The following is a 12,022-nucleotide window of genomic DNA, read 5'->3' on the forward strand; positions in this document are numbered from 1 at the left end:
GTTCTGCCCCTATGCAGACTCCAGGGAATGTCTTATAGCACAGCTGTGGCAACCAAGGGCCTTTTTAAACATTTCTTACAGCCGTGCCGCCCTGAAGGAGACCTGGCGGAGGACTGTTCCGGCCCATTAAGCCCTGACGACGAGAAGGGGAGCCAGAAGAATGGCATAGTCGCCTTCCCACAGAAAGCCCTAGCCCCTCAACGAACTTTCAAGTTAAAGAGAGGGTGGAAATAAGCACAAGGGGAAGTTACAAAGTCACAGTCATGGGGACAGCAGTCTTTCTCAAAGGAATGGACACCTAAGGGTATTTTTCTCTTTTTCTTTCTACAAATTACCCAGGCGCTCTTTTCCCACCCTGCCCCCATCGAGACTCATTTGCATAAACACGCTCTGCATATGCTCTGACGCACAGGGACCGGGGAAGCTGGGAGAGGGAGTCCCCGGGTCATGATTGTTTCATTTCTATTTTTCATCAAAAGAAGGGCGGGCCGTAAAAACGGCCCTGAGGGTTAAAAAAGGGCAGGTAGTGATACTTGTCCTCCGGAGCACGGAACTCCAGCTAAAAGTTCCGCTCCTCCGGGGTCTCAAAGGGCCAGAACAGATTCTTCATCAGGTGCCAAAGTGCAAGGGCACCTGGAGTTTGTAATGGCGCACATGAGCCCCTGGGAGGGAAGAATGGCTTAGCCCGGTCATCCCTAGCGTGATCAGGCAGAGAAATATTCTTGCCTGTCACAGTGATTGAAAGTTAATGTCCAAAAGCTCTGAGTACAGTGGCTCCGGTGTCATGGATGTACAAAGAAGGGTCCTGGAGGGTAGATGTGATCGATATACCCTGGCCGAAGTCTGAAAAATCTATCGCCGGGCAAAACAGAATTTACATAACTCCTCCTCCGGTACCAGACCATAGCATGCAACTCCCTCCGTGGCGCCTTAGTAGAGCGCCTAGTCTGCCAGTAAGAGGCAGCAGTTAGCAAGATACATGAAGTAGAAGGTTGCCTGTTGCCATCTCCCGTGTGGGAGAGGTAACTGAAATGTAATTCAGACCGTATATGTTTATTTGTAAGTCTATTTGTTACTGAGAAAAGAGTGCCAGCCCTTAAAAAGGGCCGGCTTTGAAGAAATTGTGAGGTCCGAACCAAGGAGTGTGGGTCCAAACTAGTTGTCACCGTTTGTGGTGTATATTTTGTGGTGCGTGTGCTTTAGAGTGAGACAAGAGCACAGAGCCACCAGGAGCAAGAGGCAGGGAGGCCAGGCCTCCGCCATTGCTATGTGGGTTCGGAGAAGTCCGCCCCAAGCAGTATCAGTCCCACTCAAAATGCCCACCACTCATATCTTCCACTGTACTGTCAGGTTTAAGTGGTTAAGGAAATAAACATACCAGAATGCTTTGCAGAAATTCATTAGCATTTTCCTGCCTATGATCAAGCTATGTCCAGTAGACTCTGGGAATGGCTGCACATGTATAGGAAATGGTTAGCATAAGACAACCCAGATCCCTCCCCTGTCCAGCCAAAACTGACTGATGGAGGGACGGATCTTGGACTGAGTGACGGCTTGGATCTAGGAATGTACCATTCTTTTTTTCACCAAGTAAAGGGGGAGTCTCCCCCTCCCATCCAGGGAGAGACTCCAAGTCGGCCCTAAAAGAGGGCCCTCCAGAGTCACAAAGGCTCTAGTTAAAAATGGAAAAGCAGTGCATTGAGCTAACTTCCGCGAACCCACTTCTTGAGGAACCCACTTATTGAGGAAGACTCAGCATGGGTTCTGCAAGGGAAGATCTTGCCTCACTAACCTGTTACATTTCTTTGAGGGGGTGAACAAACATGTGGACAAAGGAGACCCAATAGGTGTTGTTTACCTTGACTTCCAGAAAGCTTTTGATAAAGTTCCTCATCAAAGGCTCCTTAGAAAGCTTGAGAGTCATGGAGTAAAAGGACAGGTCCTCTTGTGGATCAAAAACTGGCTGAGTAATAGGAAGCAGAGAGTGAGTATAAATGGGCAGTCTTTGCAGTGGAGGACGGTAAGCAGTGGGGTGCCGCAGGGCTCGGTACTGGGTCCCATGCTCTTTAACTTGTTCATAAATGATTTAGAGTTGGGAGTGAGCAGTGAAGTGGCCAAGTTTGCGGATGACACTAAATTGTTCAGGGTGGTGAGAACCAGAGAGGATTGTGAGGAACTCCAAAGGGATCTGTTGAGGCTGGGTGAGTGGGCGTCAACGTGGCAGATGCGGTTCAATGTGGCCAAGTGCAAAGTAATGCACATTGGGGCCAAGAATCCCAGCTACAAATACAAGTTGATGGGGTGTGAACTGGCAGAGACTGACCAAGAGAGAGATCTTGGGGTCATGGTAGATAACTCACTGAAAATGTCAAGACAGTGTGTGTTTGCAATAAAAAAGGCCAACGCCATGCTGGGAATTATTAGGAAGGGAATTGAAAACAAATCAGCCAGTATCATAATGCCCCTGTATAAATCGATGGTGCGGTCTCATTTGGAGTACTGTGTGCAGTTCTGGTCGCCGCACCTCAAAAAGGATATTATAGCATTGGAGAAAGTCCAGAGAAGGGCAACTAGAATGATTAAAGGGCTGGAGCACTTTCCCTATGAAGAAAGGTTGAAACGCTTGGGACTCTTTAGCTTGGAGAAACGTCGACTGCGGGGTGACATGATAGAGGTTTACAAGATAATGCATGGGATGGAGAAAGTAGAGAAAGAAGTACTTTTCTCCCTTTCTCACAATACAAGAACTCGTGGGCATTCGATGAAATTGCTGAGCAGACAGGTTAAAACGGATAAAAGGAAGTACTTCTTCACCCAAAGGGTGATTAACATGTGGAATTCACTGCCACAGGAGGTGGTGGCGGCCACAAGTATAGCCACCTTCAAGAAGGGTTTAGATAAAAATATGGAGCACAGGTCCATCAGTGGCTATTAGCCACAGTGTATGTGTGTATATAAAAATTTTTGCCACTGTGTGACACAGAGTGTTGGACTTGATGGGCCGTTGGCCTGATCCAACATGGCTTCTCTTATGTTCTTATGATTCTCTTATGTTCTTATGAACCCAGTGCAATGGAAGAGGCCTCTCGGTGCCATACTCCCTGGTTCGGGCTGCTAGCTCAATGGCTGGAGCTTTCTGGAGAACATAACCCCCACTGCCTCAAAGGCTTGAATACATGGACACCAACTCACTTCCAAATAGGAGTGAATGGGTGCAAAAAGAAACAAATCATTTTAGGACCTGGTCATGTAGGAGATGTTATGCTTATTGTGTGTATTTTTTCCAAAAACATGTAAACCCAAGACAAGGAGTGTGTACATTTTTTTCCAGGATCCTTTTTCCTCCCATTGTTTGCATAAATGTGTAGAGACCCCTCAGGATAGGGTGTCCCCAAACCATGTGAACTTAGACACGAATGGACTCGGAAGGAGTCGGAGACCCCGCATTGAGCATGCTCTGCAGAGGCTCTGGCTTCACTTTGGGCATCTTGGGATACTGGGGTGTGTGTGTGTGTGTGTGTGGGATGATTGTTGCTCGTTGCCCGGCGCCCTCTACCTCCTCCCCTCCAGAACAAGACGTCCGACAAGCCAGGATATGCAAGAGAGCCTCTTCCAACCCCAGAATGATAAACGTACTGAGGGGGGTGGGGAAGAAGAAACTGAAGAACAAAAGTTAGAAGTAGATAGGAGAACTTTGTATTAGCCTAGCTATAGGATGTATGAATTTGAATGTAACCCCGAATATTTGGATCTTTTGTAACTTGTGCCTTTATGATGATGTAGTACTTTTATGAATACTGTGTGATATACAATGTAGCCAACATCCGAATCATGGCTTTTAAGGAAGTGTCCTGAGGCCCATTGGAACACAAAAAATGATTTTTGAGTAGTTTAGGCTAGCGGCTCCAACCCTTTTTAGATAGAAGGTACACCCCAGTAGACACTTGGCACTACGTGGATTCGCCGCCTGTAAACAACTTCTACGAACATTATATTATTTCAAGACCTCGTCGCCAGACGGTGACATAGGTCTTGAGGGGGGGAATTGTGAGGAAAGCCCCCTTGTTCTGAACATTATAGATACCATCATGGGTGCCAGTGCACCGGGAGAAGGTGACTTACGCTCGTTTGGCCAGACAGTGTGAGCATGCCTTTCCAGGACTTGTGTTGTACAAAGAGTCGTGAGGTAACTGGACACTCTAAACCGGTATAGAGTGTCTATAAGCAAAAAGAACGTCTTCCTGTCGTTCAGAGAATCAGCCATGGAGTGGAAGAAGCTGCGCCGCCAGGGAGCTGTCCAGGCGAACGGTTATGAAGCACTGACCATGGAATCCACCATGGAAGGCTAATACCACATGCAGACATCTTCCCAACAGGCTTACTTCCATTTTAGCAGGACTAAAGGCTCACGCCCACATCGGATGTCACCTTTGGTTGACCCATCAACCCAAAAGACTGTTTAAATGTTCGGCAGTCGCTTCCTTTGATCAACGGAACCCAGAACAAAGGCTGGTGCCAAGAAGGAGACTAGAGAAGAGGACAACCATCCCCAGCCAGTGCCAAGGCTTTTGTCTAAACCGGGTGTTACCTAGGCACCAATTTGAATACCTGTTGTCACCATAGTGTTTGTTTGAAGTGCCCCTTTTTACAGTCATTTTCCCATTCTTCTACACAGTGGTAACTTTGGAGCCTCCCCTGGGTACTTTTCAATATGAAAGCCTCTCCAGGTAACAACCTACCCAGCAAGTTGATTGGTCAGCCCCAACACCCAATAAGGTGTCACCAATCAACTCCCCATTGGCTACTGCATAAGTCCAGCCCTTATGGTCATTGCAGAACCGCCCCTTTTTCCTCCCATCCCCTGAGGGTCAGCAATAGTTTATTTAACCTCTGACCCAACTTTTACTTGGGTGTGTATCTATCAGTATCTCAATCCCCGCTGTATAGATCCATCCCCGATTCCTGATCAGTTTCGGGCCCCTCACCCACACCCTCTCTTGTCACCATTGGAGCCTTCCTTGGAAGCTATGATAGGTAAATATTACCCTGTATGTCTACCCTCATTGTTCCCCTATCGATCTATCTATATTTCTTAGGAATGTATGTGTGATTTTATGAGTATTTTATCTTGTATGGAAGTCTGTATTTTTCTCCAATAAATTATAATTGACTTTACCAAATTAGAGTCCCAAATATTTAAGCATTACTTTTCTGGACATGTGTTCTTGTATACATTGGTAAAAGATCCCTAGTGAGCCAGGTGCCCACCTGATAATTCCCCAACCTCATTTTTAGGGCATTTAGGCTTACACTCCAGGTCACACCATGAACATTGGCAGTTACATATTGCCTCCCCTCCCCATCATACCATGCTGAGACTGAAAGATTGTACTTTAACTTCCAAATTGGGTGCTTTAACAAACTCCTTGCCTACAAACTCAAATTAAAGACTACTGTTTCGGGTTCTGAAGAAATCGCAGTTTGTTAAGTGCCTAATTGTCATGACAAATTGTGATTTTTTCTAAACCAGAATATCTCATCAGTCTTTGCAAGTGAATGGAAGGGAGAAAGGAGGTTGACAACCCAAGGACTTCTGAAGTACACTTCATGATTATGTGAATTCATTCATACAGTGAAAAGGATACCCAAAACCTATCACCTTTTGCTAAATTTTCAGCAATTTTTCGTGAAAGATTATTCTATCAATTTCTGATTTAAACTCTTCTATTCCATGAAATGCATCTTTTTATTACTTTAAGACTACTTGGAAAAATTCATGATCAGCTATTTCACTTCTATCTCATTGTCTGGATGATAATTAGTTTCTCATAATTGCTGTTATAACTAAAGATACTTCTTGGCACCAGCACCCATTCATGTTGCCATCCAAAAGAAACCTTGTAGCTGAAATGTGAGCTTTCTTTGGGGATGCCTATCAATGCATATGGGTATATTTCCATTACTGCTATAGCTAGGTCATGAAGTAATTTGAAACCAATCTTCAGGCTCTTCCCAGAAATAATAATAAGTGATTTACAAAGTCTTTCAATAAGTGTTCAGGAAAAGGTTGCTTTTTTTCTAAGAGATCTCCATCAGTTGGATTATTGGCACATGAACACTGCTGAATGCTGTGTGCATTCAAATCATTATTTTTCTTCCTCAGAATTTTGTTTAGTGTCTTCTGCATTATTGCAATAGATTTGAATCTAGATGCTGCAGTTCTGTGGTTTAGACCAATGTATATGATCATGTAGAATGGAATGGCTTTCCTTTTAAACTATGTGGCCATTTTAGAAGTTCACATAATTAGCCAGTACATGTACAAGTTTGCAGAATTTCTGCACATGTGTCTAAAAAGCAGATGGCTTTGAGTCTGCTGAGTGCTTATGCAGGGAATCACATTTAATGTTCTGAACCAGAGAAGAACTTATGAGGGCATAAGTTCTTTATTGAATAAGCAATAATGGTGCTTATTCATAATATAGCTGAACATTATGAACATATTACGTATTACAAAATTTGGCATGATCATTTGTTAGAATCAAACATCACTTTGGCATTAGAACTACATTATTGGATTTCTGATGTACAATTTCACACTTTTGTACAAGAAACCGTTAATGCAACAAAAACTGAGGACTCATGTCAGCCTTCCCTCCCACTTCCAGCCCCATCCTTCCTTGCCTTCCCAAGTTCCCACCTCTCATCTTTCTCGGTTTCCTGTCATCTGCCACTTTTCCTCAAGATCTTCCTTTCAGCCCCCATTTCCCACTTCTTTGAACCATCGGATCCATTTATCTTTCCTCTATCCATCTTTGCTTCATGATCCCATGCTTCCTCTTGTCTTTCCTCTTTCCCCCCTAACTCACCTCTAGGAGTGTGCAATTATTTTTTTTTTACTGGTATTCTTCAGTTTGGGTTTATTGAACCTGAAATTTTTTTAGGATTCTCAAAAAATCCTGAATCCCAATACTGGTACAGTATTGGAATCCAGGATTTATTTATTTTTTTTAAATCCTGAATTTTTTCAGGCCCAGTAATCCTGAGAAGAAAAAAATGGTTTTAAAAAAGCCTGGGGCTGACTTCTCATGCAGTCTGGTTTAAACTGGGCTTCAGGAAAAGCCAGCAGTGGGGGCCAAAGTGAACCAGTGGGGAGCAATCGGCTCCTTGTGGGCACAGCTAATCCTAGGGCTGGCTTCTTGTGATGCCTGGCTGAAGCCAGCCTAAAGCTGAGCCAGTGAGAAGTAATCTACTCCCCACTTGCACTGTTGATCCTCAGGTTGTCTTCTGCAGTCTCCTTAAACTGTAAAGGGGCTGCAGTAGAAGCCTTACAAACAGCTGAAAGGTGGGAGCAATCTAATCCTGCTTCTCAACTGTTTTTGGATATACCTGTTAATTCCAGAATATATCCAAGTTTATTGTTTTGTTTTCACAAGCAAACAAACAAACACCCGGATACCTTTCAGATTCCAAATATACCCAAAAATTACTGACAAGGTATTTTTCAGACATAGTTTCAGCCCCTACTCACCTCTGAATCAACCATTTTATATTATTTAGGCAACCACAGGTCTCTGAAATTGCATAAGGCAGCAATCCAAAATAGCTGCTATATAGTGAGTTAATCATAAGAGATCTCTTTATTTGAAAATTGTTCTATTTTTGGAAAATGTTTTATTTTATCCATTTTTAAATTGAATATTTTTCTGCAAGTTTCAGGGGTAACCCTCTTTTTTCCTTGGGACATTTTAAAGATTTTTTGAGCCATATTTTGGAGTTAGGTTCAAATACAAAACCTTGCCAGAGTGAAATGCCATTTATTTGTATTTTCTCTGTTTTATTCCTTTGCTAGTGGACCTGTTGGACTTAAATGCAACAAATGAAGCTTTCATACAGCACAAGTTGTACCAAAATGACCAGCTCCTCAGTGTCCAGGATGTGGTTAGCTGTCTCACTACAATTTACAGTGGAATGGAAGAAAAGCACAAAGAACTGGTGAACGTTCCACTCTGTGTTGATATGTGTCTCAATTGGCTGCTGAATGTTTATGATACGTAAGTACAGGGTGCCAGCATGAAACAGACAACATTCATGGGCTTGTAGAATGAGTCTGTGTACACAACAATGTGTTTCTGTTGATATATATGAAAAGAGGATGAGAGCTAAGCACAGCTGAGTCTATTTTATGGTCAAAACTAGAACACTTCCATATACACTGAGCTCTGTATTGTGCATTTCTATGGAATGAAAATCTCTAACTGAAGAGTTCTTGATTTTTCCCCTTAAGAAAAAAAAATTGCTGGATCCAACAAATGCTTAATGGGAATGAGTTCATGGCTCTCGCTCTCTCCATTTTCACTGTAGTCCCTAGAGCTCCCACCCACACCTTGCGCATCCTTCTAAGGACTGGGGCCTTTAAAGAGAGATGTAACAAAGTCTGCACTCGAAGGAAAATCAGCATAGTTATAAGAGCTTTGGTCCTTTTTACAGGATAGAATCATACAGGGGAAAGGTATTTGTGAGTTTCTTGCATTATGCAGCGGGTTGGACTAGATGACCCTGGAGGTCCCTTTCAACTCTATGGTTCTGCTGAATCTGAGCTATAATGTACATATTGCAATTCTAAGACACCCATTACCTTATATTAACTCTTCCAACTACTTGTATGCCATGTTTGGGGGGTGGGGATGAAAAGGTAAGGTAATGCAATCAAATGTTGCTTGTATAATGCATCAACTAACATGTTAAAAAGTTGCTAACTGTATCAAGATAATTGCAGTGCACAGTTCTCATTTGATATGGCTAGAGCTAAGGTCATCTCAGTTATTTACCTCTGTAGTAGAAGTAGTAGTAGAAGTAATAGAAATCAATCAATTGTAGACTTCAGTGAGATAAGCTCACTACATATAATATATAAATTCATAGTTCAGTTAAAGCAGAATATAAATTAGATAAACGTGTCAGCAACTATTACTTTACAATGAAACAACTTGAATTTAAACAATTCAGTTTTAAAAGGAAGTACTTTCATGCAGGGGTTATTTTGTAAAAAAAATAGGTGGCGGAGCTCATCCAGGGATTGTTATGCAGCTGCACATACTATTCAATGGACAAGGAGGTGGAACTCTCAGAAATGTTCAGGAGCTGTGCTCCTGTGAGCTCCCACTGAATCTGAGTCCTGCTTTAATGGTAGTTATTTTTTATGAATTCCACTCATTCACAAATTTGAAGAAAAACTAAACATGTTTTTGCAGCTTAAAAATCTACTATAGGTTAATGCTATTTCCACATACGTTTCTTGGACAGAGAGTGATTCTTATTGTCATAATTAAGCTTCATCAAAGTTTATACCATTTTAAATGACCAGATAATAGTGCTGCTGAAATCTTCATATTTGAAACTTCACAAAGAAGGAAAAAAATTACTTAAAGAAAAAAATGAAAATGTTAATTGACAAACTTCTCTATGTTATCATTTCTATGCTGGAATTGTGGGTTTTAGGTTTAAGTTTTAGGCATATCTGTAATTCCTGATTTTAAAGCTTTATTGAGTTTCCATAAAAAGAAGGGGAAATGGGAATAGAAATGGGACAAAGGTAGACAATACATAGATAAAAAGAAAATAGTACATTCTGCATGTCGATATATCATTAAAAATAGAAAGGCCATAGAGTGTTTCAATAAGTTCAAAATAGAGTCAAAATAACCAATATTATATGAATATTGTAAGTTCACGCTTATGCTTATCTAGATTGGACCATATTCTCAATATTTATACAACAGTAAACAGTAAAAATTCACATTAGCTAGTCTCGTTCAGAAAATCAGCCTGAAGTATCCAACCAAACATATAATGGCTACCAGTGTTTTCTTGCTTCTTCCTTAGATTTGCCACCAAGCAGTAAAGATAGTCCATCTCAGCTGTCGCCAGTTCCCAATCAGTTCTTGCCTAGTACGCAATCCCTGGAGTTTCTATTTCTGTGCAAGCCATATTCAACACATCTATAATTCCAAAGTACTGTACACAAGATAGCATTTTAATGTATGTTTTACATCATAACCTGCTTGATTCTGGACCACCATCATTTTGGCTCCAAATGTTGTCTTGACAGTTTTGAAAAGGGCCTGAGATGGTCTCTTTTGCTATGTCTGTTGTTTATATTGTCATGTATATAATGTTAGGAATAATTAACTTGCCTGCAAATTTCACCCATTCCTTATATACCATTATTCTGAAATTTAATTAGTTCAGAAACTGAAGAATTGTGTTTAGTAAGGCATGCTTACTGATGTTTATGGCCTTTGTAGGGCATACAACAAAAACAATTGACAGCAAAAACTATTGTACTTTGTATTTCTAGCACATCAAGGATCATTTATTCCTCATATTAGGTCAATGAAGACAAGAGATGGCTATTTAACTTTAAACTCCCCCCCCCCCCCCCAGGGACTTGGGGGTTATGTAATAGATCAATATTTGAATTTTAAACATAAACCTGCTTTAAATATAAACCCATCTGGTGTTTATTCCAAACATCTTTAGTCAGTATTGAAAGTATAATTTATGGGCATTCTACCCTTTATGAACAACAGCAAACTCTTACATATCTACTCCTGCCAATTGGAGGCTTGAAGACTCATTTAGAAGATGTCACTAGCAGATTGTTTTACTAAAACCACATCCTTAAAATATATTATTAACCTAAAATAGTTTATTTATATTGCATATTTAATAAAAGCCATTGACCTGTGATAGCGAAGAGACAATTTCATATGTTCATACTTGGTGGTCTTTGTCAAATTTGCAGAGACTTTAAAGACATATCCATACAAAATAGGAGTATGGTGGGGAAATGGCTGCTTTATTATGTCAGTGTTCCACTTCTCACTTGTTCAAGTGAACTTGTGGTAGAATTCACATATGTTTTTCATAGCCTGTGGTGGTGACCCAGCCTTTCCATCTAGCACACCTATTTCAGTCAGTTTGCAAGCTTTGAGAAGAGAGAAAATATTTGGTGCAGGACCTCAGCAAGGAAAAATAAGGGAGTAATACCACTAAGGAACATGAAGGCAGTGATGAAAGAAGAATCCAGAGAAATGTGGGATGAGAGTTGAGAGGTGCATGGAGAAAAGATGACTTTAGAGATTGTGATAGTACAGAAGAAAGAGGAGACAGTATTGTGGTATGAACAGGGGGGGAAATGGAAGTGGATTGCTGAGTGATACAGGGAGATCAGCAGGTGGAAAAGGACAAAAGAGAAAGTAATGGTGCAGTACAGATATTTCTGGCTGAGCTGGTAAGGGGAGTGGCACATATTTCAGTGAGAGCGGGAGTTATGCCACCCGTGGTCAAGGAGGCAGTTATTAGATCTGTTTGGGTGGGGGGAGAGGACCTCCCTAAGCCCTACAGTGTTGGAGAACATCAAGCCAGTCTCCAGTCTTTAATTCTTTGGCAAGGTACTAGAGTGGATGGTTGCTTCCTAGCTGCTGGGGTTATTTTAAGAGACTGATTTTTTGGATCCATTTTAGTCTGGAATTCATTGCCACAGGAATTGGTGGTAGCTACAATGTGTTCTGAGGGCACTGATGGGGAAAGTGTTCAGAGTTCCCTGATGAAGCAGTTAGAGAAAGACAGGAGGTGGTAGGCAAAAGATATAAGGGAAGCTGTGGCAGGGGAAGAGAGGTTGCAGGCTGATACAGGAGTCTGTTACTAGGAAAGCTTGTGACAGGGTATCTATGACTGGACGGAGAACAAAGATGAAGAAAGTTGAATGGCTAGTAATGACACCAGTGGTTGGCTCAGGAAAACTGGAGGAAAAGAAAGGAACTGGGTTGCAGTTGGAGTTTGTCTTTGCTTCCTCACCTGTAAACTACTCTTCAGTTGATAAGAAATAAAAGATTGCGAACTTACTAACCGGTGTTGGTCATAGATGTTATGACCGCCCTGCACCACTTATGGCACCCCAGCCCCTCCTGCAGACTTTGTTTCTTCCTTCTGATTTTACCTCACGACTACTGAGAAA

General features: G+C 41.8%; 1 protein-coding gene across 3 annotated transcripts in view; it reads left to right on the forward strand.

Annotated features, from left to right (window-relative positions):
- The window catches only part of UTRN (utrophin), a 640,548-nt gene that overhangs the window by 545,045 nt on the left and 83,481 nt on the right, over positions 1-12,022 (forward strand). For all 3 annotated transcript variants that reach the window (XM_060240558.1, XM_060240540.1, XM_060240548.1), the window contains one exon: positions 7,853-8,054. In XM_060240558.1, the coding sequence (XP_060096541.1) occupies positions 7,853-8,054 (202 nt within the window). The remainder of the gene's footprint in view (positions 1-7,852; positions 8,055-12,022) is intronic.

The sequence above is a fragment of the Heteronotia binoei genome, chromosome 1 (genome assembly GCF_032191835.1).
Source record: "Heteronotia binoei isolate CCM8104 ecotype False Entrance Well chromosome 1, APGP_CSIRO_Hbin_v1, whole genome shotgun sequence".
Lineage (NCBI taxonomy): Eukaryota > Metazoa > Chordata > Lepidosauria > Squamata > Gekkonidae > Heteronotia > Heteronotia binoei.